This window comes from Vipera ursinii (assembly GCF_947247035.1).
Source record: "Vipera ursinii genome assembly, chromosome: 14".
Taxonomy (NCBI): domain Eukaryota; kingdom Metazoa; phylum Chordata; class Lepidosauria; order Squamata; family Viperidae; genus Vipera; species Vipera ursinii.
In genome coordinates this window covers 6724714-6749246 of record NC_139527.1, presented here as the reverse complement: position 1 = coordinate 6749246, position 24533 = coordinate 6724714, and the positions used below count along the sequence as shown (strand labels likewise).

Genomic DNA, 24533 nt, shown 5'->3' with positions numbered 1-24533 from the left:
CCTTCCAACTCTGTTATTCTGTATTCTGAATGTCCCTTGACCAGATAAGGATATATTGGATCTATCCTTCATTCCCCTCCTACTTTGAGTGATTTCTTACGGTTGCCTCTTGTACAGAAGAAGGCAAAGTTATTGGATCAACTCGCAAGGTTGATCTACTGCTAAGCTTGTAAGCCGCCCTGAGTCTTCGGAGAAGGGCGGGATATAAATGGAATTAAAATAAAAATAAAATAAAGGTTGGTTTTGAGGGCTGTCACTCAGTTGGCAGAGATGATGTTTATCACCCAGCAGGTCCCACGGTTAGTCCCACCACAGCTCCCACGGAGTTGGAAGTAGCCTTTGAAAACCCTGCAGAACAACTGCCAATGGCTACCCAAGTCCCGTAGGCCAGGGGTCCCCAACCTTTGGGGCACCAGGGACCCGCTGTGTGGAGAGAGGTTTTTCCACGGACCGGAGGGTGCGTGGTTTCGTGTGCTGCCTGCATCCCGCAGATGGGGGCTTTGCTTGTTTGTGCGGACCGGTTGCTGGCATGCCGTGGCCCGGTACCGGTCCACGGACCGGGGGTTGGGGACCCCTGCCGTAGGCCATACCAAGATGGAGATGGACTGGGGGTGCAGGCTTAGGAAGAACTTCCTGTTTTCATAAGTCATCTGAGACCTTTTCTGGCCCTGCGTCTAAGTTGGAAGCTCTTCTACGAAACACACACCAATCTATTAAATATTAACACGAACCTATCCTTAAACCCTAACCTCTTTCATCTAATAATAGGTTGGTTTAAACTTCCTGACAGTTAGAACAATTAACCAGTGGAACAACCTGCCTCCAGAAGCTCCAACACTAGAAGTTTTTAAAAAAAGATTGGACAGCCATTTGTCTGAAATGGTATAGGGTTTCCTGCCAGACCAGGGGGTTGGACCAGATGACCTCCAAGGTCCCTTCCAACATTATTATTATTATTATTATTATTATTATTATTATTATTATTATTATTCCAGTTGCTGCAGTCCCAAGTGACAATTGTGACTTACAACCACAAAGGGGAACCAGGGCTTCTCTCATTAGGCGTTGCGGTTGTTAAGCCATGTGGCCATCCCCGATTTCCCGCCCTTTTTTGGCCACAATTGTTAAGCAAATGGCTGCCCTCAAGTGAATCCCGCTTTCTCCCCCCCCCCATTGACGTTGCTTGTCTGAAGCAAACTGAGGAGGTCGCAAAAGGCCGTCCCAGGACCCCGAGACACCGCAACTGTCACAATTACACGCAGGTCCCCACAAGCCCTAAATTGCAGTCACGCGATCCTAGGGGCGCACACTGCGAGTCGCAATTTGCAAGGACTGGCGGGAACTTGTGAGCGGCCATTAAAGGAATGCTTTGTAAGTGGACCGCCGGCTGTTCTTTTAAGCCAAAGGGAGGATTGAAAAGAAAGTTTTGATTTATTTTTTTCTCCACCCACCCACCCTCCCACCCACCCACAAATGCTACTATAAAAGTGATTGTGAATGGAACTTTTTGTTTTGTCTGTCTGTAGAATTCAGCGGACCTGGAGCTACCTCATATCAGGAGCGGCTTGGTAGCCAACAAGGTATGGGATTACTCTCCAATATGGCGGCCAGGAAGCCATTTTTTGTGTTTGGCCTGAGGGCAGGGGGTCTTCAAGCTTGGCCACTTTAAGGCTTGTGGACTTCAACTCCCAGAATTCCTCAGCCAGCCCTGAGGAATTCTGGGAGTTGAAGTCCACAAGCCTTAAAAGTGGCCAAGTTTGAAGACCCCTGGCTTAAGAGTTTCTTTCTGAACTAAATGGCTCTGCTTCTGCCTTCTGCTTTGCTTCTTCTTTCTGTGCGGCCTCTGCAAGTATCCCTCGACTTAGTGACCAAAACGGAGTCCATAATGTCTTTTGCCAAGCAAGACATTTGTTAAGTGAGTTTGGCCCCAGCTTACGGCCTCCCTCGTCACAGCTGCGAAGGGGGAAATCATTGCAGCTGTTCAGATAACCAGGCAATCTGGCTTCCCCCATCGGCTTCGCTCGTCGCGACGGTCACAAAAGGGGACCGTCCTAAATATGAGTCAGTTGCCAAGCATCTGAATTTGGATCACGGGACCACGGGAATGCTGCAGCGTTCCTAAGGGTGGAAAACGGTCGTACTATGGTCACTTTTTTCCAGGTCCCTAAATGAACTGTTGTAAGCCGAGGACTGCCTGTATTCTACCTGCCTTAGGTCTTTCCCAATTTGCAAATTGGTGGCCCATCTCGTTTTCCCTTCTTCTGAAGCAGCCCATAAGCCAGCATTTCAGAATCCTGGTTCCCTTGTCTCATAAAAACCCCAGTGAGATCTGCAGCCATTGAGTTGTGTTGGCTTCATCGGATGGTCTGCGTTAAGGTTGAATTATGTTTGACAGGTATTTGTGGACTAAGTGTGTGTGTGTGTGTGTGTGTGTCTGGAGATTCTCAAGTCTTCCAGGTCATGGTTGTCCCAAAGGTGTTATTTTTTCCCCAAAAGCCAGCTGTACTTCCATTGTTTCTCTTTGAAGTCTCTCTCTGTCCACTTCTCATCCAAGAAGCTTCTTCAATTCCGATTGAACGGATTCAGTCAGAACTGAAGAAGCTTCTTGGATGAGAAGTGAAAAGTTTTCGAGGAAAAACCATGAAAGTCCAGCTGGGTGTTGTTGTTTTTTTAAATGCACCTTTAGGAAATGTTTCTGTGTATGTATACATCCATGCACCATATCAAACAGGTGACTGAATTAATTCTACTTCCGGGCACCACCTTACACTAATTCAGCATTTCTCAACCTTAAGATGTCTGGGCTTCAACTCTCAGAATTTGAAAGAAAAGAAGTTGAAATCCAGATTATCTTAAACTTGCTAAGGTTGAGAAGCATGGATTCCACCCAAATGACTGGCATTTTGCCCAATATTTTTTATTTTTTTTATTTATTTATTTTAATCCCATTTATATCCCGCCCTTCTCCGAAGACTCAGGGCGGCTTACAATTTAAGCACAAATCAATGTGCTTAGCAATAGCCTTCATTCTATGTATATGCCTGCTTATTGGGGCTTTCGCCCCCCCCCCAGCAGCATTATTACAAAGTCAGCTTAATTGCCCCCAACAATCTGGGTCCTCATTTTACCTACCTCGGAAGGATGGAAGGCTGAGTCAACCTTGAGCCTGGTGGGACTCGAACCTGCACTAATGGCAGGCAGCTGGTGTTACTTAAGGAGGCATTAGCCCACTGCTCCACCAAGGCTCTATATGCTGAAATCACCACTAAAAAGGAGCTAAGGTGACCTCCAATCAAGCTTGGTTAGTTGGGTGAAAACATCTGCCAGTTCTTAATCTATAAAGCATCTTCCTACTAAGTTTATTGGCCAAGGTTTGGCCAAGTTTGATCATTGGAACTGTTGAGTAATGTGGTCCAGTTTGGTTGAGTTTTGCTGAACATTAATTACAAGGTTGAGTTCATTGGAATTCTTCCCTAAAGGAGAGAAATTGGAAACTGGCTTGTTGCAACGCCCTTAAGTTTTGGTAAGGAAGGTGGGGCAAGTGTGTTTTTTGCTTGTGCTTTTGCAAATTCTCTCCCTTTGTTGTGCAAATGAAAATCCTCCTGCCAACTGCCTTTTCATCTCTTACTCTTCTGCTCTCGTTAAGGAGGAAAATATTATTTAGCTCGCCTTTTCTTTTGGTTGGGCTGTCTGCTTAGCTTCTAGTTGCAAAATGTATCAGAAATGAAGTTTTTTGTTTTTGGTACTGAAAAGAAACATGTTAACCTAAAAGAGGATTTAAAAAGCAAATGAAACTGCTATAATTTAAGGGAATTTAAGGAGGCCTGTAAAAGATTCCCCAAAAGCAGATAGAGTCTAAATATACTCATTCAACTAAGTTGGAGCAAAATCACTCTCCTTTCTTCCTTCCTTCCTTCCTTCCTTCCTTCCTTCCTTCCTTCCTTCCTTCCTTCCTTCCTTCCTTCCTTCCTTCCTTCCTCCTTATGTATGTATATGTATGTGTACAAGAGAATTTTGTCAATCTATTGGGGAAAAAAGAGGAGCCCAATCTCTGGAAGCTGAAATTCGATGCTCTTGAGAAACAGGGTTGTTGTTTTTTTCTTCCCCCACCCTCCTGTTTTTCTCTTAATTTGATCAAGAAACCTTCACAGATTGTCAACTGGGAATGCTGTGTGCTCACTGGCTGAGACCAGCGAGACCAGAATGTTTCCTGCGGTCAATAATGGGGAGACGGTTGGAAATTTAAATATATATTTTTTGTTTGTATGTTCAATGAAAATGTGCACATCAGAGACAAATTCCTCGTGTGTCCCATCACACTTGACCAATAAAGAATGTTCTATTCCATTTCATTCCATTCCATATATTCTGTTCTGTTCCCTTCCATTCCATATAAAGATTCTATTCTATTCTATTCTATTCTATTCTATTCTATTCTATTCTATTCTATTCTATTCTACTCTACTCTACTCTACTCTACTCTACTCTACTCTACTCTACTCTACTCTACTCTACTCTATTCTATTCCATTCCATTCCATTCCACTCCACTCCACTCCACTCCACTCCACTCCACTCCACTCCACATAAAGAATTCTATTCTATTCCACTCCACTCCACTCCACTCCACTCCACATAAAGAATTCTATTCTATTCCACTCCACTCCACTCCACTCCACTCCACATAAAGAATTCTATTCTATTCTATTCTATTCTATTCTATTCTATTCTATTCTATTCTATTCTATTCTATTCTATTCTATTCTATTCTATTCTATTCTATTCTATTCTATTCTATTCCATTCCACTCCATTCCACTCCATTCCACTCCATTCCACTCCATTCCACTCCATTCCACATAAAGATTTCTATTCTACTCCACTCCATTCCACATAAAGAATTCTATTGTATTCTATTCCACTCCACTCCACTCCACTCCATTCCACACAAAGAATTCTATTCTATTCTATTCTATTCTATTCTATTCTATTCTATTCTATTCTATTCTATTCTATTCTATTCTATTCTATTCTATTCTATTCTATTCTATTCTATTCTATTCTATTCCATTCCATTCCATTCCATTCCATTCCATTCCATTCCATTCCATTCCATTCCATGTAGAAAGGGGAAGCTAGTAAGGTGTGTGTACAACACAACTGGCCTGTGCTGGCGAATGCATCCCCTGATGCAAGGACCAAGGTGCATCTGCCATCCAAGAAGGCAGCTTTCCTTATTGCTCATCCGTTGCAAGAAAATTAACCTCTGGAGCAGTCGGGGATGGATATAAGACAATGAGATCTTTTGTTCAGCTTTGCTTGACAATAACAGAGGAGGGGCCACTGCCCCAGCTGACAAGCACTCTACTTCTTCGCTTCCAGACACACGTTCCAGGTCAACAACAGGGCCAAAACCTGACAGTGTTAACTGATGACTTTAACGAGGCTGGGATAATTATTTCCTTTTATCTTCTTCTTGTACTTCAATGATAAAATCGAATCCTGGACAGGACAGTTCCTTTGCCCTGTTTATTAATGTAACCTTCCCTATTATTTGAATTTCTTGACGATTATGGGGTTGCACAGGCTTGGGGCCGAGAGCTGGAGCTGTCATAATTAGCACACACTCACAACCACCACCCCACACGCATACAAACAAACCCCACCCAAACACACACAACACACACACAAACTAGGATGGGGAATATATATTTTCCTTTGGGAAAATTCAAATCAGATAGTCCTCGGCTTACCATCATTCCTTTAGCAGCCGTTCCAAGTTACTACAGCCCTGAAAATAGTGGCCTACGGCCAATGCTCACACTTAACAACCGTCACAGCTACCCCAGGGTCACGCGATCACAATTCAAGACGCGCTTGGCAGCCAAGCATGTCTTTGCGACAGTTGCGGTGTCCTGGAGTCGCCATTGGCGGCTTTTCAGCAAGCTTCCGGCCAGCAAAATCAGTGGGAGAAGCAGATTCGCTTAACGGCTGAGTGATCCACTTAGCGACCGCCACGATTCACTTCGTAACCGTGGCAAAACAAAGCGAGTGGGGTAACTCACTTAAGGCCCATCTTCCTTAGCAACTGGTCCCCATTGTAATCGTGAGACAAGGACTATCTGTATGCGCCTTACACTTGACTACCCTTTTGCTTCAGTGGGATTTATGAGACGGGGGGAAGATGATCCGCTTTACAGCCATCTCAACTTACTACCGTAATTGCAGGCTCAATTACAGTCGTAAGTCGAGGACTACCTGTAAGACAGAGGTCCCCAAACCTTTTGGGCACCAGGGACCAGTTACATGGAGAGAGGTTTTTCTGCGGACCGGAGAATGCGTGGTTTTGTGTATTGCCTGCATCCCACGGATGGGGCTTTGCTTGTTTGTGTGGACCGGTTGCTGGCATGCCGCGGCCCGGTACCGGTACCGGCTCTAAGAAATAGGCATGGGCTAACAGAAAGAAGACTTTCTGCCAGAAAGAAACTAGGCAGATCTTCAGCTTTATCGTCTGTGTCTCCTTGATAGCCTGAAAAATTAAAAACAAAACAAAACTCAGAAGTAGACAGACAAACTCATTATTAAATTGGCTGTTACAACTTATCACGCACCTTTACAGGGAACTGTATATTTTCAAAAGCAATAACCAGCAAGAAAAACAAATAAGGAAGCTTAATTGCTTAGCTTTTTTTTTTTTTTTAAAAAAATGACTTTATTTATTAGCTTTGTGGGCCATTGCATTCCAATAACTCTTGGTGGAAAAACAGGACATTATCAAACCTTCATTATGCTCTCAACATATCAGTATTTCATTCGTGGGAGGAGTGATGAAGTTGTGGTGCTGCTTCTTGTTGAAGCAGTAGAGTTGATCGCACAGTTAGTGAGATGTCCAGAGTGGATTAGGCATTTTTGTCCCCATATTGAGTCCTTCCTAGGCACCTGGGATAGGCAGAGGTTGTTGCAGGACCCAATCATAGCAGAACGTGGGCTTTGGGCTATTCTGTGTGTAGTATTTATAGTATGTGGTGCCTGGTTGTGTGGGGCTTTTTCATTGTTGATCGGGTTGTTGATGGCCAGCTGTTAAGTCGTTGGCTGTTGTTTTCTTGTGTTGCCACACTCTCGTACTGGTGGTAAATCATCACTCCTGTTGACTGACAACAGGCCTCAGTCATATTTCCCTGGCTATTTTTGTCCCTGCTCTGCCAACAATCTTAGTAGCTGCAAAATTGAAGGTATGTCCTTGTTCATTACAATGCGAGGCCGATGTTGTTGTTTGAAGTTGTTAAAGGTATCCTTGCAAAAGATGTAAGTTGTTCCAAGTCAAGCTGCTTTTTGCAATTGACTAAAAGGGATTTTGTCAATGCTGACGGTGTTCAAATGGTGCTCCAGATGTTTTGGAATTGCACCCTGGGTCAGCTATTACTGTCAGTACTGTTTTTTTCTTTCCTTCATAACAATCCTTCTGCTTCTGTCCGCAGGTCTTTGTATTTTGTTATCTTCTCCAGTTCTTTCTCTTTTTTTTCTGCTGTCTCCAGCTATCGCCCTGTCCGCTATCCAGACTTTCTTTCTTATCAACAACTGTTAATAATTCTAGTGTGTTGTGTAGCAGACACTTGTCTCTTTGAATTCTAAAGTCCCAGAGCACTCTTAAGTTTCTTTATTTTCTGTTATTTATCTATTTTATGGTCCCACCTGTTCTTCCTTGCAGGCAAGCGGTATTTCTTGCAGTTATTCCAATGCACCATGGTTGCCATTTTGTCATGCCGTTGTTTGTTGTTGTTGTTGTTGTTAAGCCAGGCTTTCAGTGCTGATGGCTCTTAATCATTCTAAATCCTCTTGTGTATTTGTGCCAGATTCCTTCTCAACATCAATTTGTCAGATGGGTGTTGTTGTTTTTTGGTTTTCGTTTTGGGGTTTTTTTTAACGTCAGAATGATCCAGTCATTTGATTTGGCTTGCATTCAGCCATAAATTGGTTTTGCAAACCTATTCCATGCAGTCCTTGTTTGCCTTTGGAGTTCCAGAGAAATCAGAATGGCAGAAACGGCTTGCTCACTTCCAAGAAATTAATGATGTAATGAAGTTTCATTTAGATATTTTACCTGTCTTCTTGTCGATGTTTCCCCCCCCCCCCTTAAGGGATCCGTTGTGCATTGAAACATTGCACGGTCGGGGCAGAAGACAAGTTTGCAAGGATTTCATGTACCTAAGAGTTAAGCTTTCGCAGCTTTACAGAAGTGATGTTATAACAGGGTGGTAAGGTGGGCTGTATTTTAGCGGAACGGGGGCGGGGGGGAGGGAATCTTAAGCAGAAGTCCCAGTCAAAGGGCAGAAATTCTCACATTTACCCAGAACAGGATTGTATCAAGTAAATTGTAGAGGTTTCAAGCAAAACATTTAACCTACCAAGCTAAGGATTAGCAACTGCATTTGGGCGACGTGTGTTATTATTAACCTAAGTTTTGTTTTTGTTTTTCCCCCCTTCCGTTGGGCTTAAACCAAGTTAAGTTGAGTTGATGTCTCTTGTGCTGACCCAGTAAGTTGGCCTTTCAAAGAAACAGGTTCAAACAGGGCTGTACTGATGCAAATTGAAGGTGATATATTTTCACCCACTTAAGGTGGGTGGGGCTGAAGAAAGAAGTGGGAGGAGCTGTGTCACAAAGTGGGTGGGGCTTCCTTCTCTTTCTTTTCTCCTCCATCCCTCTCTTCCTCTCATCTTTCTTTTCTTTTCCTTTTCTTTCCTCTCTCTCCTTCCTCCCTCCCTCCTTCCCTCCTTGTCACCTTCCTTTTCTTCTCTTCCTTTCCCTTCCTTCCTTCCTTCCTTCCTTCCTCCCTTCCCCAAATTGCGGGGAAAGAATGAGACCCTTTTTCCAAAAGGCATTTTATAATTTTTAGCTGCTGGTTGTGTTTGGTTAGCCCCATCCCAACAGCTGTGGACCATCCAGAAACGGTGGACTAACCTCCGTGGACTAACCAGTTGTGTTGGGTCGAAATTCTGGGAATACAACAGGCCGAGGAAAGCTGGACCGTTCTAATTCCAATTTTTTTTCTACCTGGCTCAAAGAGAGACCTTCCTCTTAACTTACAACCTGTTTCTCCTTTATCCGGAAATCTAGGCTGAGACTTTTTCGGTGTGGTGAGCACAGCAGCTTTGTGTGTTGAAGAGAGCCCTGAGTTGTAACAGACTGTGGCTTCATCTCAGCCTGATACTCGCTCCTCTGGCTGGTTCAATCAGCCCATTTCAGACCCAGCCGTAGTTAGAAATAGATCTAATTGGCAAAAAGAGAGAGAGAGAGAGAGAGAGAGTATCCTATGGAGGAAGCTCCAGGGTCAACTCCAAGTGCAGAGGCAACAACGCCGATTTTTTCCCCCCCTTTGAGACACCAAAGGCTTTGCGTGCTTTATCTGGCGGCTGTTCAACACACTTTGACAAGCCACCTGTCTTGTTAGTTAATGCCTGTTTTGGAAAGGAACAGGCGGTGTTTGGGGTTTGCAAAGAGAGCTGCACCGTTGGAGAAGAAGATCACTGTGCTTTGCTCTAGAGATACAGCTATTAAGCTGAGGCGGTCCTCAATTTACAACGGTTCATTTGGTTTACCTTTCAAAGTTAACAACTGCACTGAAAAAGCGAATTGTGACCGTTTTTCACACTCTACGATCATTGCAGCACACACACACGCACGTACACACACACACACACACACACACAGAGCCCAGTGGTCATGGGATCAAAATTTGGACGCTCAGCCATTGACTTGTATTTATGACGATTTGCAGTTTCATGCAAATCCCCTTTTGCGACCTTCGGATAAGCCGAGCCAACGGGGAAAAGCCAGATTCTCTTTGCAACTGTTTGACTACCTTAACAACTGCAGTGGCAAGAAAGGTCGTAAAACTCACTTAACAACTGTCTCGCTTAGCAACATAATTGTTGGGGCTCAGTTTTTGGGGCCATAGGTTGAGGACTGCCTGCAGTAAACAAGGCCGGAAGAGCTGGTAGTCTGATTGAGTGGGGTGTGCATGTGTGTACATATACAGGCCGTCCTCGGCTTACGACCAAAATAGAGCTGGCCCATTTTGGTCATAAGTCGTGAGGGTCGTAAAGCAGATCCCCGACGCAACAAACCTGATTTTATGAGCTTTTTTCTTTGCAGCAGTTTCAGCAAATCACTACAGTCGTTAAGCGAGGACCGCAGTCAGTAAGCCACCCTCATTCCCTCTGATTTTTGTGCGCAGTTACGGCCGTTTGCAGCATCGCACAATCACCTGATCCTCGTTTTATGACGCTTTTGCCCAAATCCAGCATTTACCTTCTGAATAAAAATGAATAATCCGTCCACTTAACAACTTTGGGGATTCAGTGAATAGCTGCTGGAAAGAAAGGTCATAAATTGGACAGGATCCGTTACGGTCATACATTGAGGACTACCTGCCTTCACATGAGAGCGTGTAAAACGTGTGTAGCACTCAAGCAATCCTTTTGCCAACACCCCCTTATGTCCAATAGGGATTAAATGATTCAAAATTCTTGTTTCTCTGTACAAAAGCTTGTTTATCACAAGGGGTGGGGGGAGAGGAAACGGTACTGGATTCATTTGTTTTTTTTTAACTTTGTGCCAATAATCTGGGAATCGTTTTTTTTTTAAAAAAAATCCACTACCCTTCTTGCTGTAATGTGTACTGATGCTCCACGGGTTCCTTGGGCACCCTTGTAAAAGTTGCGCCACGCAAAATTCGCTGCTACCAGTCTTCCCTCCGTTTCTCCAGCCCTTTTTAACCAAAGCTTTGCAGGCTGCGACTTTCCGAGCTTTGCAGCATACGATACGCACACAAACAGGGTGGCACGGGGTTTCTCTGCAAAATAAAAAAGACAGAAACGACAAAGTGGGGGGGGGACAACTGTGACAACAGAGCTGTGGTTACAAGGTGCTTCAGTTGCGAGCAGAAAAGAAGAAAGGAGAGCCTCCGGGAAGAATTGGTGCACCCCGTAGTATTTTAATGACCTTGTATTAGTGTGGCAAGCGTGAAGGAGAAAGGAATAAAAGGGGATTTCTGCAGCTCTCTTTTTCCCCCTCTGCAAGAGTTGTGTGTGTGGGGGGGAAACCTGCCAGCTTCTGGCTCTCTAAATTGATAATGGTTGCCAGGCCATTGTAAATATGAACTTTTCTCAATATCCCCCTGGAGTCGGCTAGTCTTTATTAGCCGAAGGTCACTCCATTGTGTTCCCCTCTCTCTCCAGAGACCTTTGATTCTTCTCCAGAAAGAACGTGGAGGTCCATGGCCTTTCAGCTCTCTTTTTACCAGCTCTGGAGCTGATAAGTTTGAAGGCACACATTTCATCCATCCTCTGCTGCCCCACAAAGACAAATGGGGGCATTATCATCCCGTGGTCCTTCCCTAACCTGGTTGAACAATGGTGGGGAAGGGGAGGGAGAAATTTTTTTTATTTTTTATTTTATTTTAATTCCATTTATATCCCGCCCTTCTCCAAAGACTCAGGGCGGCTTACAAGCTTAGCAGTAGCCTTCATTCTATGCATATGCCTGCTTATTAGGGCTTTCACACACACACACCAAGCGGCATTATTACAAAGTCAGCTTAATTGCACCCAACAATCTGGGTCCTCATTTTACCTACCTCGGAAGGATGGAAGGCTGAGTCAACCTTGAGCCTGGTGGGACTTGAACCTGCACTAATTGCAGGCAGCTGGTGTTACTTAAGGAGGCATTAGCCCACTGCTCCACCAAGGGTGGGGTGTGTGTATAGATATAGATAGGGAGAAATAGATAGATAGAGAGATATAGATATGAGAGAGAGAGAGAGGTATACACAGAGAGAGAGAGAGAGAGAGACAGATACTTCCACCCCTGATTATTAACAAGTTTCTCCCTGAACAACAGAAGTTCCGCTCCCAATTGTAGTAACAACACGAGGATTTATGGACAGTAAATGTCCACAGTTTGATAATACGAGAAAGTTGTTTCCTCAGAAGTCTGGAGAAGAATAATGTGAGGTTGCAGTTTTGTTCTCTGAGCTTCTGGGTTGGTTTCCGAACGTTTCATTACCAGGCTAGGTGACATCTTCAGCGCTGTATAGGGGATGTCCCGGTCGCTGTTCAATATCCTATTCTTTTAATGTTTTATTTAGCGGAGGAACTGTTTTGAAGTGAGTGTGATAGGGTGAAGAAGGCTCAGGACTCATGGATGATGTGTAGATGTTATTACTGTGCTTTTTATGTAGCCCACGCGCAAGCGTTAACCAAAAGAGATGACTCTAGAGGATACGCAATATGGTGTGGAAATAGAGTGAAAACGGAGTTGTCGGTCCCCGTGACGTTGTAATTGTATGTTGGAGAAGAAGGTTGCAGTTGGAGACAGGAGAGGAGGCTGTTGAAGATGAAAAATATGTCCTCTGCCTTTGCCTTGTCTTGAGTCTAACCGAAGAGCCGTGTTGGAAGGGACCTTGGAGGTCTTCTGGTCCAACCCTCTGCTCATATTAGGAGACTCTATACCAGGGATAGGCAACCTTGGCTCTTTGATGACTCATGGACTTCAACTCCCAGAATAGCTGGCTCAGGAATTCTGGGAGTTGAAGTCCATGAGTCATCAAAGAGCCGAGGTTGCCTACCCCTGCTCTATACCATTCCAAACGTCTATCCAGTCTCTTCTTGAAAACCTCCAGTGATGGAGCACCCACAACGTCTTGTGGTTCCAACTGTTTAATTGTTCTCAATGTCAGGAAATCTGACCTTAGCTCCAGGTTGCTTCTCTCCTTGATTCGTTTCCATCCATCCCTTCTTGTCCTGCCCTCAGGGGCTTTGGAGAAAAAGCTCCTCTCTTGCACAGCCTCTCAAATATTGGAAGACTGTTATCAGCTCACCCCTAGCCCTTCTCTTCCCTAGACTAAATTAGTTGAGCTTTGTCGAACAACAGCAAATCCCTTGAGGGCCAAGAAGGAACTTTTGGAGAGGGGGGGGAACTGCCAAGCTTTGGGGGCTCTTGAATTTTGCTCTGCTGCATTATCGTAAATCCTTTTAGTCAGGATGAAATTTAAGACCTCTGCTTTTTTTTGGGGGGGGGGAGGTGGGGAGGCTGCTTTCCTTCCCCGCCCTCCGAGTCAAAAGATGGGGTGGAGAAGTTTGGAATGGAATCTGTACCTTCCCCAGGAGGGAGGTGGGCTTTTGAAAATCAGCCAGACACGCTAATCTCCCCAATTGTTCTTACCCCTAAGTCCTCCATTGCTTAACTTGAGGCAGACAAAGAATCCATAACCGCTGCGGTAAGAATAAATCCGAGCATTTTTAAGTTGGAGGCTTGGAAATCCCACACAGAGGTGTGTCTTTCAAAGAGTCAGTTACAGGTTGTCCGGACAAGCTCCGGCAGCTTTTGAAAGAAATACACCCAAAGGTGTATTGGGGTGGTTCCTTCGGAAATGCTGAGCTTTTGGGTTGCTTCTTTCAAACATTCTGGGCTCCTAAAGGAAGATTTTCAAGGAAAAAAATCTTCGTCCAGTTGCCTTTTGGAAAAGCATTTTTGAGACCACTGGGCAAGAATCGTTAATCCGTACAGGTAGTGCTTGACTTACAAGAGTTCATTTAGGGACCGTTCAAGGTTACAAGCACACTGAAAAAAAGTGACTTATGACCATTTTTCACACTTACGACCATTGCAGCATCCCACGATCAAAATTCAGACGCTTGGCGACTGACTCATCTTTACGACGGTTGCTGTGTCCCGGGTTCATATGAATCACCTTTTGTGACCTCCGGACAAGAAAGTTCATGGGGAATAAATAATAATAATAATAATAATAATAATAATAATAATAATAATAATAAGAAGAAGAAGAAGAAGAAGAAGAAGAAGAAGAAGAAGAAGAAGAAGAAGAAGAGGAGGAGGAGGAGGAGGAGGAGGAGGAGGAGGAGGAGAAGGAGAATTAGAAGAAGAATTAGAAGAAGAAGAATTAGAATTAGAATTAGAATTAGAAGAAGAAGAAGAAGAAGAAGAAGAAGAAGAAGAAGAGGAGGAGGAGGAGGAGGAGGAGGAGGAGGAGAAGGAGAATTAGAAGAAGAATTAGAAGAAGAAGAATTAGAATTAGAATTAGAATTAGAATTAGAAGAAGAAGAAGAAGAAGAAGAAGAAGAAGAAGAAGAAGAAGAAGAAGAAGAAGAAGAAGAAGAAGAAGAAGAAGAAGAAGGCAGATTCACTTACCAACCGTGGGAAGAAAGGTCGCAAAGTGGGGCAAAATTCACTTGACACGTGTCCCACTTAGCCGTGGAAATTTGGGGCTGGAGGACAAACCTGTACGCAGCCTTTTTTTTTTTCCAATATCGGCCCTTTTGTGGCCTCCGCTGCATTCCTTCCCTTCTTCCTCCCGACATTTGAGAAGCGAGCGATTAATTCTTTTCACCCCGAGTTGTTGTTCTCGCTTGCACTCTTTAAGTAGGGAGATATAAAAAAAAAAGTAAGAAAGAAAGAAAAAATAGTCGAGCAGAAAGCCTGGGTCCTTGGGGAATGCTTTCTAAGCGTTTTGTCCTGAGGATATTCTTTAATAAGTCATCTTCTCCTCACCAACTCCCCGAAAAGAAGACAATTGTGGCAGATGCTCCATTTTGTCCTGGAGCTATTTCAATCTTTCATCCTCTCTAAGGACTGAGAAAACAAAAGCCAATAAATGCCTTAGGATCTCTCTCTCTCTCTCTCTCTCTCTCTCTCTCTCTCTCTCTCTCTCTCTCTCCCTTTCTCTCTGCCTTTCTCTCTCTTTCTCTCTACCTCCCTCTCTCTCATCTTTCTCTCTCTCTCTGCCTCTCTCATATCTTTTCTCTCTCTCTCCCATCTCTCTCTCTCTTTCTCTCTGCCTCTCTCTCATCTTTCTCTTTCTCTCTGCCTCTCTCATATCTTTCATATCTTCTCTCTCTCTCTCTCTCATCTTTCTCTCTCTCTCTGCCTCTCTCATATCTTTCTCTGCCTCATATCTTCTCTCTCTCTCTCTCTCATCTTTCTCTTTCTTTCTCATATCTTTCATATCTTTTCTCTCTCTCTCCCATCTCTCTCTCTCTTTCTCTCTGCCTCTCTCTCATCTTTCTCTCTCTCTCTGCCTCTCTCATATCTTTTCTCTCTCTCTCTGCCATCTCTCTCTCTCTCTCTCTGCCTTTCTTTCTCTTTCTGTCTGCCTCTCTCTCATCTCTTTCTCTCTCTCTGCCTCTCATATCTTTTATATCTTTCTCTCTCTGCCTCTCTCATATCTTTTTTCTCTCTCTCCCATCTCTCTCTCTCTCTCTCTCTCTCTCTCTCTCTCTCTCTCTTTCTCTCTGCCTCTCTCTCATCTTTCTCTTTCTCTCTGCCTCTCTCATATCTTTCATATCTTCTCTCTCTCTCTCTCTCTCATCTTTCTCTTTCTCTTTCTCATATCTTTCATATCTTTCTCTCTCTCTCTGCCTCTCTCATATCTTTCTCTGCCTCATATCTTCTCTCTCTCTCTCTCTCTCATCTTTCTCTTTCTTTCTCATATCTTTCATATCTTTTCTCTCTCTCTCCCATCTCTCTCTCTCTTTCTCTCTGCCTCTCTCTCATCTTTCTCTCTCTCTCTGCCTCTCTCATATCTTTTCTCTCTCTCTGCCATCTCTCTCTCTCTCTCTCTCTGCCTTTCTTTCTCTTTCTGTCTGCCTCTCTCTCATCTCTTTCTCTCTCTCTGCCTCTCATATCTTTTATATCTTTCTCTCTCTGCCTCTCTCATATCTTTTTTCTCTCTCTCCCATCTCTCTCTCTCTCTCTCTCTCTCTCTCTCTCTGTGTCTGTGTGTGTGTGTGTGTGTGTTCACACATTTTGCCTTTTCCTTCTGCCTCTCAGTTTATTTCTGAGAAGGAGGAATCATCAGTTGCACTTCCCTCCTTGCTTCCTGACAAGACGTAGGGCAACAGTGGAGCCCAACATTTCTCTCTTGAAGTGAGACAGTGAGTTTTGCCCTGTTTTACGACCTTCCTTGCCACTGTTGTTAAGCGAATCCCTGCTCTTGTTAACATTAGTCACATCTCTTTCTCTTTCTCCCCCCCCCCCCACCAGACGTAGCTTGCAAACGTTGGTCATGTGACCTCGGGTCACTGCGACCGTCATAAATATGAGTCCGTGGCCCTGCCTCTGAATCTTGGAACAGGTGACCCCCCCCTGGGATGCTGCCGTGGCCGTAAATGTGGAAAATGGTCATAAGTCACATTTTTCAGTGCCGTTGTAACTTGGAACAGCCACTAAATGAACTCTTGTAAGTCAAGGACTACCTGTATATGAAAGAGGGCTGCCTTTGATCCTTGTGAGGAACTGTAATGATGATGATGATGATGATGTTGGAAGGGACCTTGGAGGTCATCTAGTCCAACCCCCTGCTCAGGCTGGAAACCCTATACCCTTTCAGACAAATGGCTGTCCAATCTCTTCTTAAAGACTTCCAGTGTTGGAGCATTCACAGCTTCTGGAGGCAGGTTGTTCCACTGGTTAATTGTTCTAACTGCCAGCAAATTCTTCCTTATTCCTAGGTTGTTTCTCTCCTTGGTTAGTTTCCATCCGTTGCTTCTTGTCCTGCCTTCAGGGGCTTTGGAGAATAGCTTGACTCCCTCTTCTTTGGGGCAGCCCCTGAGATATTGGAACTCTGCTATCATGTCACCCCTCGTATATTTCCTTGCCTTTAGGTTCAGAGGGTGGGGAGGGATGGAGGAAGAAGCCCCCTCCTCCATGGGCTGGTCCAGGCCACCCATCCATCCACAGCCCAGCTGTGTTTTGATTTAATCTTTGAAGATTAAATTGAGACCTCTTTTTTGCCATTAAACACCATAATTAATACAGGAACGGAAGACCTCAGCCATCCAACCCACATGGGGGATTGTCTGAAGCTGCCATCCCACAGCTGTGTGGTTTTTTTCCCCAACCACCATCTCCTCAACACTTGCTCCAGAAAGCCTATGGCTGAGTTGTAGAACAAGGCTTTCCGAAACGAAACGTTCTAGATTGGGCTTCTCCACAGACATCTTAAAAGGGCAGCTTCCTGGGACTGAAGACCTTCACAGATGCTAGTCAGTTACCCAGAATCCCCTCTCAATCTGGCCATCGTGGAAGGGTGCTGGTTGCTATTGCTCAGGGGTCTTGAACTCCTGGTCTCCCACTTTCTAGCTCGGTGCCTTAACTACTAGAGCAGAGCTCTCCAAACTTGGCAACATAAAGACTTGTGGACTTCAACTCCCAGAATTCCTCAGCCATGCTGCTGCGGAATTCTGGGAGCTGAAGTCCACTAGTCTTAAAGTTACCAAGTTTGGAGATTCCCGCTACAGCTCAATGTCAGGCAGGAACAACCACTTCTACACCAAGAGTTCAAGTTGCTACTTTATTGCTCAAAGCCTATTTTACAGGAATCGTCCCGAACCGACGGTTTACACATGGATCAGATCATATGGTTTAGCAGCATTCAAGTGGGGTCAAACCTTATCCTCTTACACCCATTTATTGATTCCAGACTAATTCCCTGCTTCACTCTTCCTCCTGGCTCGGCCAGTCTCTTTCTCTGACATTCAACCACATCTTCCAGGTTGCAGGAGACACATCTATAAGACAAGAGCGAACTAGATCACTCTGAACTCGGCTTGATTTTGGCTTGTTCTGCCCACCCTGGAGGGGTGAGATAGATAAACTAACCACCCCTGCCCTTACTTAAAATAGAGGCTGTTAACCCAGCACCATCGCCAGCCTGCCAGTCACACGCAGGGCTCCTTCCACATTGCGTACTTGCAGTCATTAGACGGATGCAGAGAAAAAGCAGACAACATAAAAATGCAAAATAGGCAGGGGAAAGGAGATTTAGCTGGCAGAGAAGGCGGGCGGGGGGGGGGGAGTAGTTCAGGGCTGGGGGGAGAATAGTAGTAATTCAGGGACAATGTAACATAAGGTAGTCACTCTGGAAAACTTTCTCCTTCATTAGCAGAGATCTGTTGAGTTTCTGCTCACATTAGGGTAATTAACGCCAGTACAGATTGTTGAACATCTGTACACTTCAGCTCCCAGGCTTTTTAACGCAGCCGAGCGCTGAGCTGAAAAGGGAACACACAAACTTATTTATTTTGCCAAAATTAGTATTTTTGGGTGGAAACTGAGATTGGGGCTAGACAAGGATAAATTACACCCAGGGCCAAAACGTCTAATGGATGATTCGAGATTGGCTTTAATCCATTATTATTATTATTATTATTATTATTATTATTATTATTATTATTATTATTATTATTATATTTATTATTATTATTATTATTATTATTATTATATTTATTATTATTATTATTATTATTATTATTATTTATTATTATTATTATTATTATTATTTTTAAAGGAGAGTTATTGTTTCTCCAACCGAAGCTTATTATCTTTAAACCTGATAATAATAATAATAATAATAATAATAATAATAATAATAATAATAATAATAATAAAACCATGTTTTGTTTTGTTTTTTCTTTTAACCTACATGGATGTTTTCTACCAAACACGTTTTTTAACCACCGCCCTGGAAACATTTGGAAAAATTCTATCAGGAGTATTGATAAAAGAGTCCTTTTAGATGGCCGAGAGGGTTTTGTGTGAGTTTTTATGTTGGGTAAAGTCTCCCAATAACACCCAGTGGCCTCAAAATATTACGGATCGATCCTTGGTTATCACAAGCATGGCCAAGTCAGGAAAAGTTGCTGGATTTTGGTTATGTTGCCTCTACGAATTATCCATATGTAACATTAGCTAATGTTCTTGAGAATGTTAGAGTTTACAGAATAAGCGAGATGGAAGGGACCTTGGAGGTCTTCTAGTCCAATCCCCTGCTCAAGATGGGGAGACTTTATGATTTCAGACAAATTGTGGTCCAGTCTGTTCTTAAAAACCTCCACCCACAACTTCTGGAGGCACGTTGTTCCACTGGTTGATTGTTCAAGCTGTCAGGAAATTAGTTCTAGGTTGCTTCTCTCCTTGATGAGTTTCCATCCCTTGCTTCTTGTCCTGCCTTTGTGTCTTCTGGGAAGCAAGTACAAAAAGAACCTAGCATAGTTGTGTTGGACCTATCGTTCGAAAATGTTTGGAATGGGCGTTTCTAGGAATTTGCATGGCTGAAATAGTTGGCATCTGGTTGAGAACTTGAATTCTGGGGCTGCCAACCTCGTTATCAAAACTGGCAACTTGCTCAGATAGTTGGATGTGTGAAACGGCTGGGAAGGACTCACAATAGCCCATTTGAAGGGGCTCAAGGTGTTTGAATGTGCCAGGGTAGGAGGGGAGGGGCACAACTCTAGACTCTTGCACTAGAAATAATATAGCAAAAATAGTTTGAGTTGAGAGAGCAGCCAGCAGGAAACGTGATCGAACCCAAACTTGTGTTTTTCTGAAGCTTTAAGACAATCTCTGTGTGGCTGTGTAGGAGATGGGGATCGAAACAGCTCATCTTATTTTCAGGAAAAGATTAAAAAACAAAACTTTGTTCTCCTTTGCAATGAAATGGCTCTGCTGGACAGGGAACTAGCTAGAACAATGATGGCGAACCTTTTAGAGACCGAGTGCCCACACTGCAACCCAAAACCCACTTACGTATCGTTGGGTGGCAGGTGGGCGTGGACTGTTGGGTGGGTGTGGCCAGTTGGGTGGGCGTGGCCCATTGGGTGGGTGTGGCTGTGGTGGTAACAGCAGACTGGGTGGGACTAAAAAGTTCAATCAACTAATTCCAATTTTGCGAGATCTTTTTCTTTCTCAGGAGAAGTTGAAATTGATTGATTGATTGATTGATTGAACCTTTTTTTTCTTTGCACACAGCAGTGGAGGCCTAAAGTGAAAAGGTTTTATAAAAGCCAGCTGAAGGCCTAGGACTGGGGCGACGGTGTGCGTGCCCACAGAGAGGGCTCTGTGTGCCACCAGTGGCACACGTCCCATAGATTCGCCACTATGGACTTAGGGTTATGTATGTTTCCTGGTAAAATACATGGAAAAATCACGTTGGAGGAAAATTCCACTTAGGGTTAGATCACCATGAACACATAGAGCAAAATGGACATCGCCAACAAACCCGGAGTGCTTGGGTATGGTTAGGAGGGCACTTACTTTTCTAGGCTGCCCTATCTATATTTCCTGGTAAAATATATGGAAAAATCCCATTGGAGGAAAATTCCACTTAGGGTTAGGGTTAGATCACCATGAACTCATAGAGCAAAATGGGCATCGCCAGCAAACTGAGAGTTCTTGGGTATGGTTAGGAGGGCACTTACTTTTCTAGGCTGCCCTATCTATGTTTCCTGGTAAAATACATGGGAAAATCCCATAGGAGGAAAATTTCACTTAGGGTTAGGGTTAGGTCACCATGAACTCAGAGAGCAAAGTGAACATCGCCATTTTTGTTTTGCACACAGTGGCAGAGGCCTAAAGCGAAAAGGTTTTATAAAAGCCAGCTGAAGGCCTAGGATTGGGGCGATGCCGCGCGTACCAACCGAGAGGGCTCTGTGTGCCACCTGTGGCACGCGTGGCATAGGTTCGCCACCATGGAGCTAGAAAGTTCCCTCACTTGACATATTCCTTTTTCCCATAAATAAAATGTCTGTCTGTGTCTTTCTTTTTCTTTCTTTCTTTCTTTCTTTCTTTCTTTCTTTCTTTCTTTCTTTCTTTCTTTCATCATTGTCCATCCCTCTCCCTCTCTCTCTAGTCTTGTTGACATAGTCTGTATTCCTGTATTTATTTATTTATTTATTTCATCTGTCATCTTCCATCTATCTCTAGTTAGCTAACTACCTATCTGATATAGTCTATTTCTGTATCTGTCTGACTGTCTATCTAGTAGGTATTCCTGTCTGTCTATTTCTGTATCTTAATCTTCTTGATATAAATTGTCTTCTACATTCATTTCTCACTCGCACACACATGCATGTGGACAAAAATAAACACCTGTTCTTTTCACGAAAAACGTTCCCAAGACTTCTAAAACATGGCTTGCAAAATTCTGCGGAGTGCAGAAAGCAAGCAAGGAGGGAAATGCTTAGATTTGACGAAAGGAAGACCCCGAGCGGTAAAAACAACACCAGACACGTCGTTGTTGTGCTGTCCATCAGTTTGCGGTTGCCGTGCCAGTGTTGTCGTTGATCTATTCTCCTGTTGGGAAGCTTGGAAGCCTGTCACGCCACAGTTTATATTTCAGCCTTGAATTATGCATGCCCAATTTATCATGTCCCCAGCTGAAAAACTAATTGTGTCCCTAGGATATATTTACTAGAAATTGTAGTTTGCTGTGGGTAGGATGTCTCCAGGGTGTCCAGAAAAACAGATGAGGTGGAAGTTAACACTTGCCCTCCTTCCCCCTTCCCAACGGTGTGTGAAAGAAACCAGGGGCCTTATTTGATGGATGGATCTGGTATGGATTTGGTTTCTGTTGAGGTTTGTTGTTGTTTTAAACATTTTAACAGTTCTGGATTGAGGATTCTACTCTTCCTTTTTCAAAAAATAAATCTTGCTTTCTTGTACTACATCAGATTTCTTCAGCAGATGGTTCTTCGGGCAGTTTTAAGTGTCAAAAACAAAATTTGCAGGCACGTAAACAACAAGGCTATTTGCTGGGGGGGAGGGAGTCGGTTGTGGACTCTCCTAAGGGCCATTGCTGGCTAATTGTGTGTGTGTGTGTGTGTGTGTGTGTGTGTGTGTGTGTGTGTGTTCTTTCAAAGCCAGAATAAGTGACATTGAGACTTCACCAGATAAAACATCCAGCCATCATTGGCAAACCCATCCATCCATCCATCCATCCATCCATCCATCCATCCATCCATCTATCTATCTATCTATCTATCTATCTATCTATCTATCTATCTATCATCTATCTATCTATCTATCTAATCTTCTTGAGTAAAATAACTCAAGTTGGAAGGGACCTTGGAGGTCTTCTAGTCCAACCCCCTGCTCAGGCAGGAAACCCTATAGTATTTCAGACAAATGGCTGTCCAGTCTCTTCTTTAAAATTTCCAGTGTTGGAGCATTCACCACTTCTGGAGGCAGGTTGTTCCACTGGTTAATTGTTCTCACTGTCAGGAAATTCCTCCTGAATTCCAGGTTGCTTCTCTCCTTGGTTAGTTTCCATCCGTTGTTTCTTATCTTGCCTTCTGGTGTTTTGGAAAATAGGTTGACCCCCTCTTCTTTATAGCAGCCCCTCAAATACTGGAAGACTGCTATCATGTCACCCTTCTTTGTCCTTCTTTTCATTAAACTAGACATACCCAATTCCCATACCCAATTCTTGCTATAGTCTTCTATGTTTATATCTGTCTGTCTGTCTAGTCTTCTTGCTATAGTCTTCTATATTCATAACCCAAAGTAGTAGACCATCTTACACATCTCCAAAACCTTGGCGAAGTTTAATAATTAGTCAAGCTTCATATGGACATTTTGGGAAGCCACATTAATAAATGGGGGGAATGCACTAGCCCTGCACGACGTTATGCTGTAAATAAAATAAAATAAAAATTTAAGCTGTTGTCACAAGGGAAAAACACTCAGCTTGAAGAGGAGGCTGTAGAGAAGAAGAAACCAACATGAATCTGTTTTGGTCCCTGGGGAGAATCTTTGGCCCCACTTGGACTGGAGAATGTTTTCACCTCCTTTCGTGATGTGGTTTTTAATTTGGCATTGCTTGCTTTTGTCAGTAAGGAAGCAAGGCTGAGAAAGGTGGGGTGGGGTGGGGGGAAAGCCAGGGAGATTAATAAAATGCTCAAACGTAAGCGAATTGCAGTTGAAGGAAGTCAAATCATTTCCCGTAGAGCTGAGGTTATGAATGAGAAAATCTTTTTAAGAACTTTTCTCCTTTCTTCTTGGCTTGAGGAGCAGACGACTGTTTTGCAAGAAAGCTTCCTTGGGATTTTAAAGGCAAATTTTTGCTGCCAAGGCTGAACGCTTTCACATCAACAGTGTTACGAACTTAGAAAGATTCCATATTGTCTGTTCATTAAGAGCAGGTCTCTGAAGCTTCTTGCAGGTATCCAGATATGGAGCCAGGTAGGACCTTAAAGTCAATGACCATTGCATCTGGAAGCTTAGAACACGGTCCATTGGGCGAAGAGGCCCTGTCTTTAGCCTTCTACGTCAACTGGAGCAGGGTGAAAATTGAGGTCCCACACAACTGAGCACGTCAAGTTGGGGATAGCTAGAATAGACATGTCAGAAACCTACCTTAGAGTAACATTAAGAGAAAGTTGACAAAGAATGACTCATCCATCTTCAATTGCAATATGTCACACCCATATTTTTTTTATTCTTTCTCTATTCTATTCTATTCTATTCTATTCTATTCTATTCTATTCTATTCTATTCTATTCTACTCTATTCTACTCTATTCTATTCTATTCTTTCTCTATTCTATTCTGTAATATTCTATTCTATTCTACTCTACTCTACTCTTCTTCCTGTTTCTACTCTACTCTATTATATTCTTTAATATTTTACTCCCAGAGTCCCCCTAGATCTGATAGATAAACACTTTTCTGATTTTGGGCAGTTCATGAAGTCATAAACTACAACCAATAGCTTGAATTTGTGTGTGCGATCTCGCTCCCACACTCCCCCTCTCTCTCACACACTCACAGACACACAAACAGTGACACACAATTACACATACAGAGAGAGAGAGAGAGAGAGAGAGAGAGAGAGAGAGAGAGAGAGTGTTTCTCTCCTGCCTTTGTGGACCAGAAAGAGTTCATCCAGTGGGATGCTGTAAACAATTCTAGTTAGTAATATTTATTGGAAGGAAGGTTAAGGTGGAAACAGCAGAATGTCAACAAGAACCTTGTACGTTAATACGTGGGCAGTATGATGGCCAAATCCTTCTCTGTTGTTCTGCACTGATACAGGGGAGTTGGAAGCCCCTCCCTTTTGAATTGGTAAGACAAGATGCATGATACTCAAAAGATGTTATCAAGGTTATATCTGACTAAGCTTAGCATGTGCAAACTCGGTCACGAGTCCTTCTGCAGACCTGTTGAAGCATGTTTAGAGGCAAGGGAGAGAGAAAGAATAGGAATGTGATGAAGGTAAAACAAGGAAGGTTGAGAGCCTTCCTCTTGGAGAATGCAGAACAACAGAATTGGAAGGGGCCTTGGAGGTCATCTAGTCCAACCCCTTGCTCAGGCAGGAAACCCTGTACCATTTCAGACAAGTGGCTGTCCAGCCTCTTCTTTAAAACCTCCAGTGATGGGAGCACCCACAACTTCTGGTGGCAAGCCGTTCCACTGGTTAACTGTCCTCCCTGTCAGGAAGTTTCTCCTTAGTTCCAGGTTGCTTCTCTCCTTGATGAGTTTTCATCCGTTGCTTCTTGTCCTGCCTGCGGGCGCTTTGCAAAATGGGTTGATCCCCTCTTCTCCACGACAGCCCCTCAAATATTGGAAGACGGCTATCATGTCTCCCCTAGTCCTTCTCTTATGTGGCTGCAGTTGAGAGGGGTGGAAAGCAAGACAGAATCTGCAGTGTCGACTCTCAAAATTGCTGTTTCTTCCTGTTGTG

The 24533-nt window shown here is 43.7% G+C and overlaps 1 protein-coding gene across 1 annotated transcript in view; it reads left to right on the top strand.

The window, feature by feature from the left end:
* The window catches only part of FBRSL1 (fibrosin like 1), a 504421-nt gene that overhangs the window by 398012 nt on the left and 81876 nt on the right, over positions 1-24533 (top strand). The window contains 1 exon segment of the mRNA XM_083373413.1: positions 1527-1580. Within this exon segment, the coding sequence (XP_083229539.1) occupies positions 1527-1580 (54 nt within the window).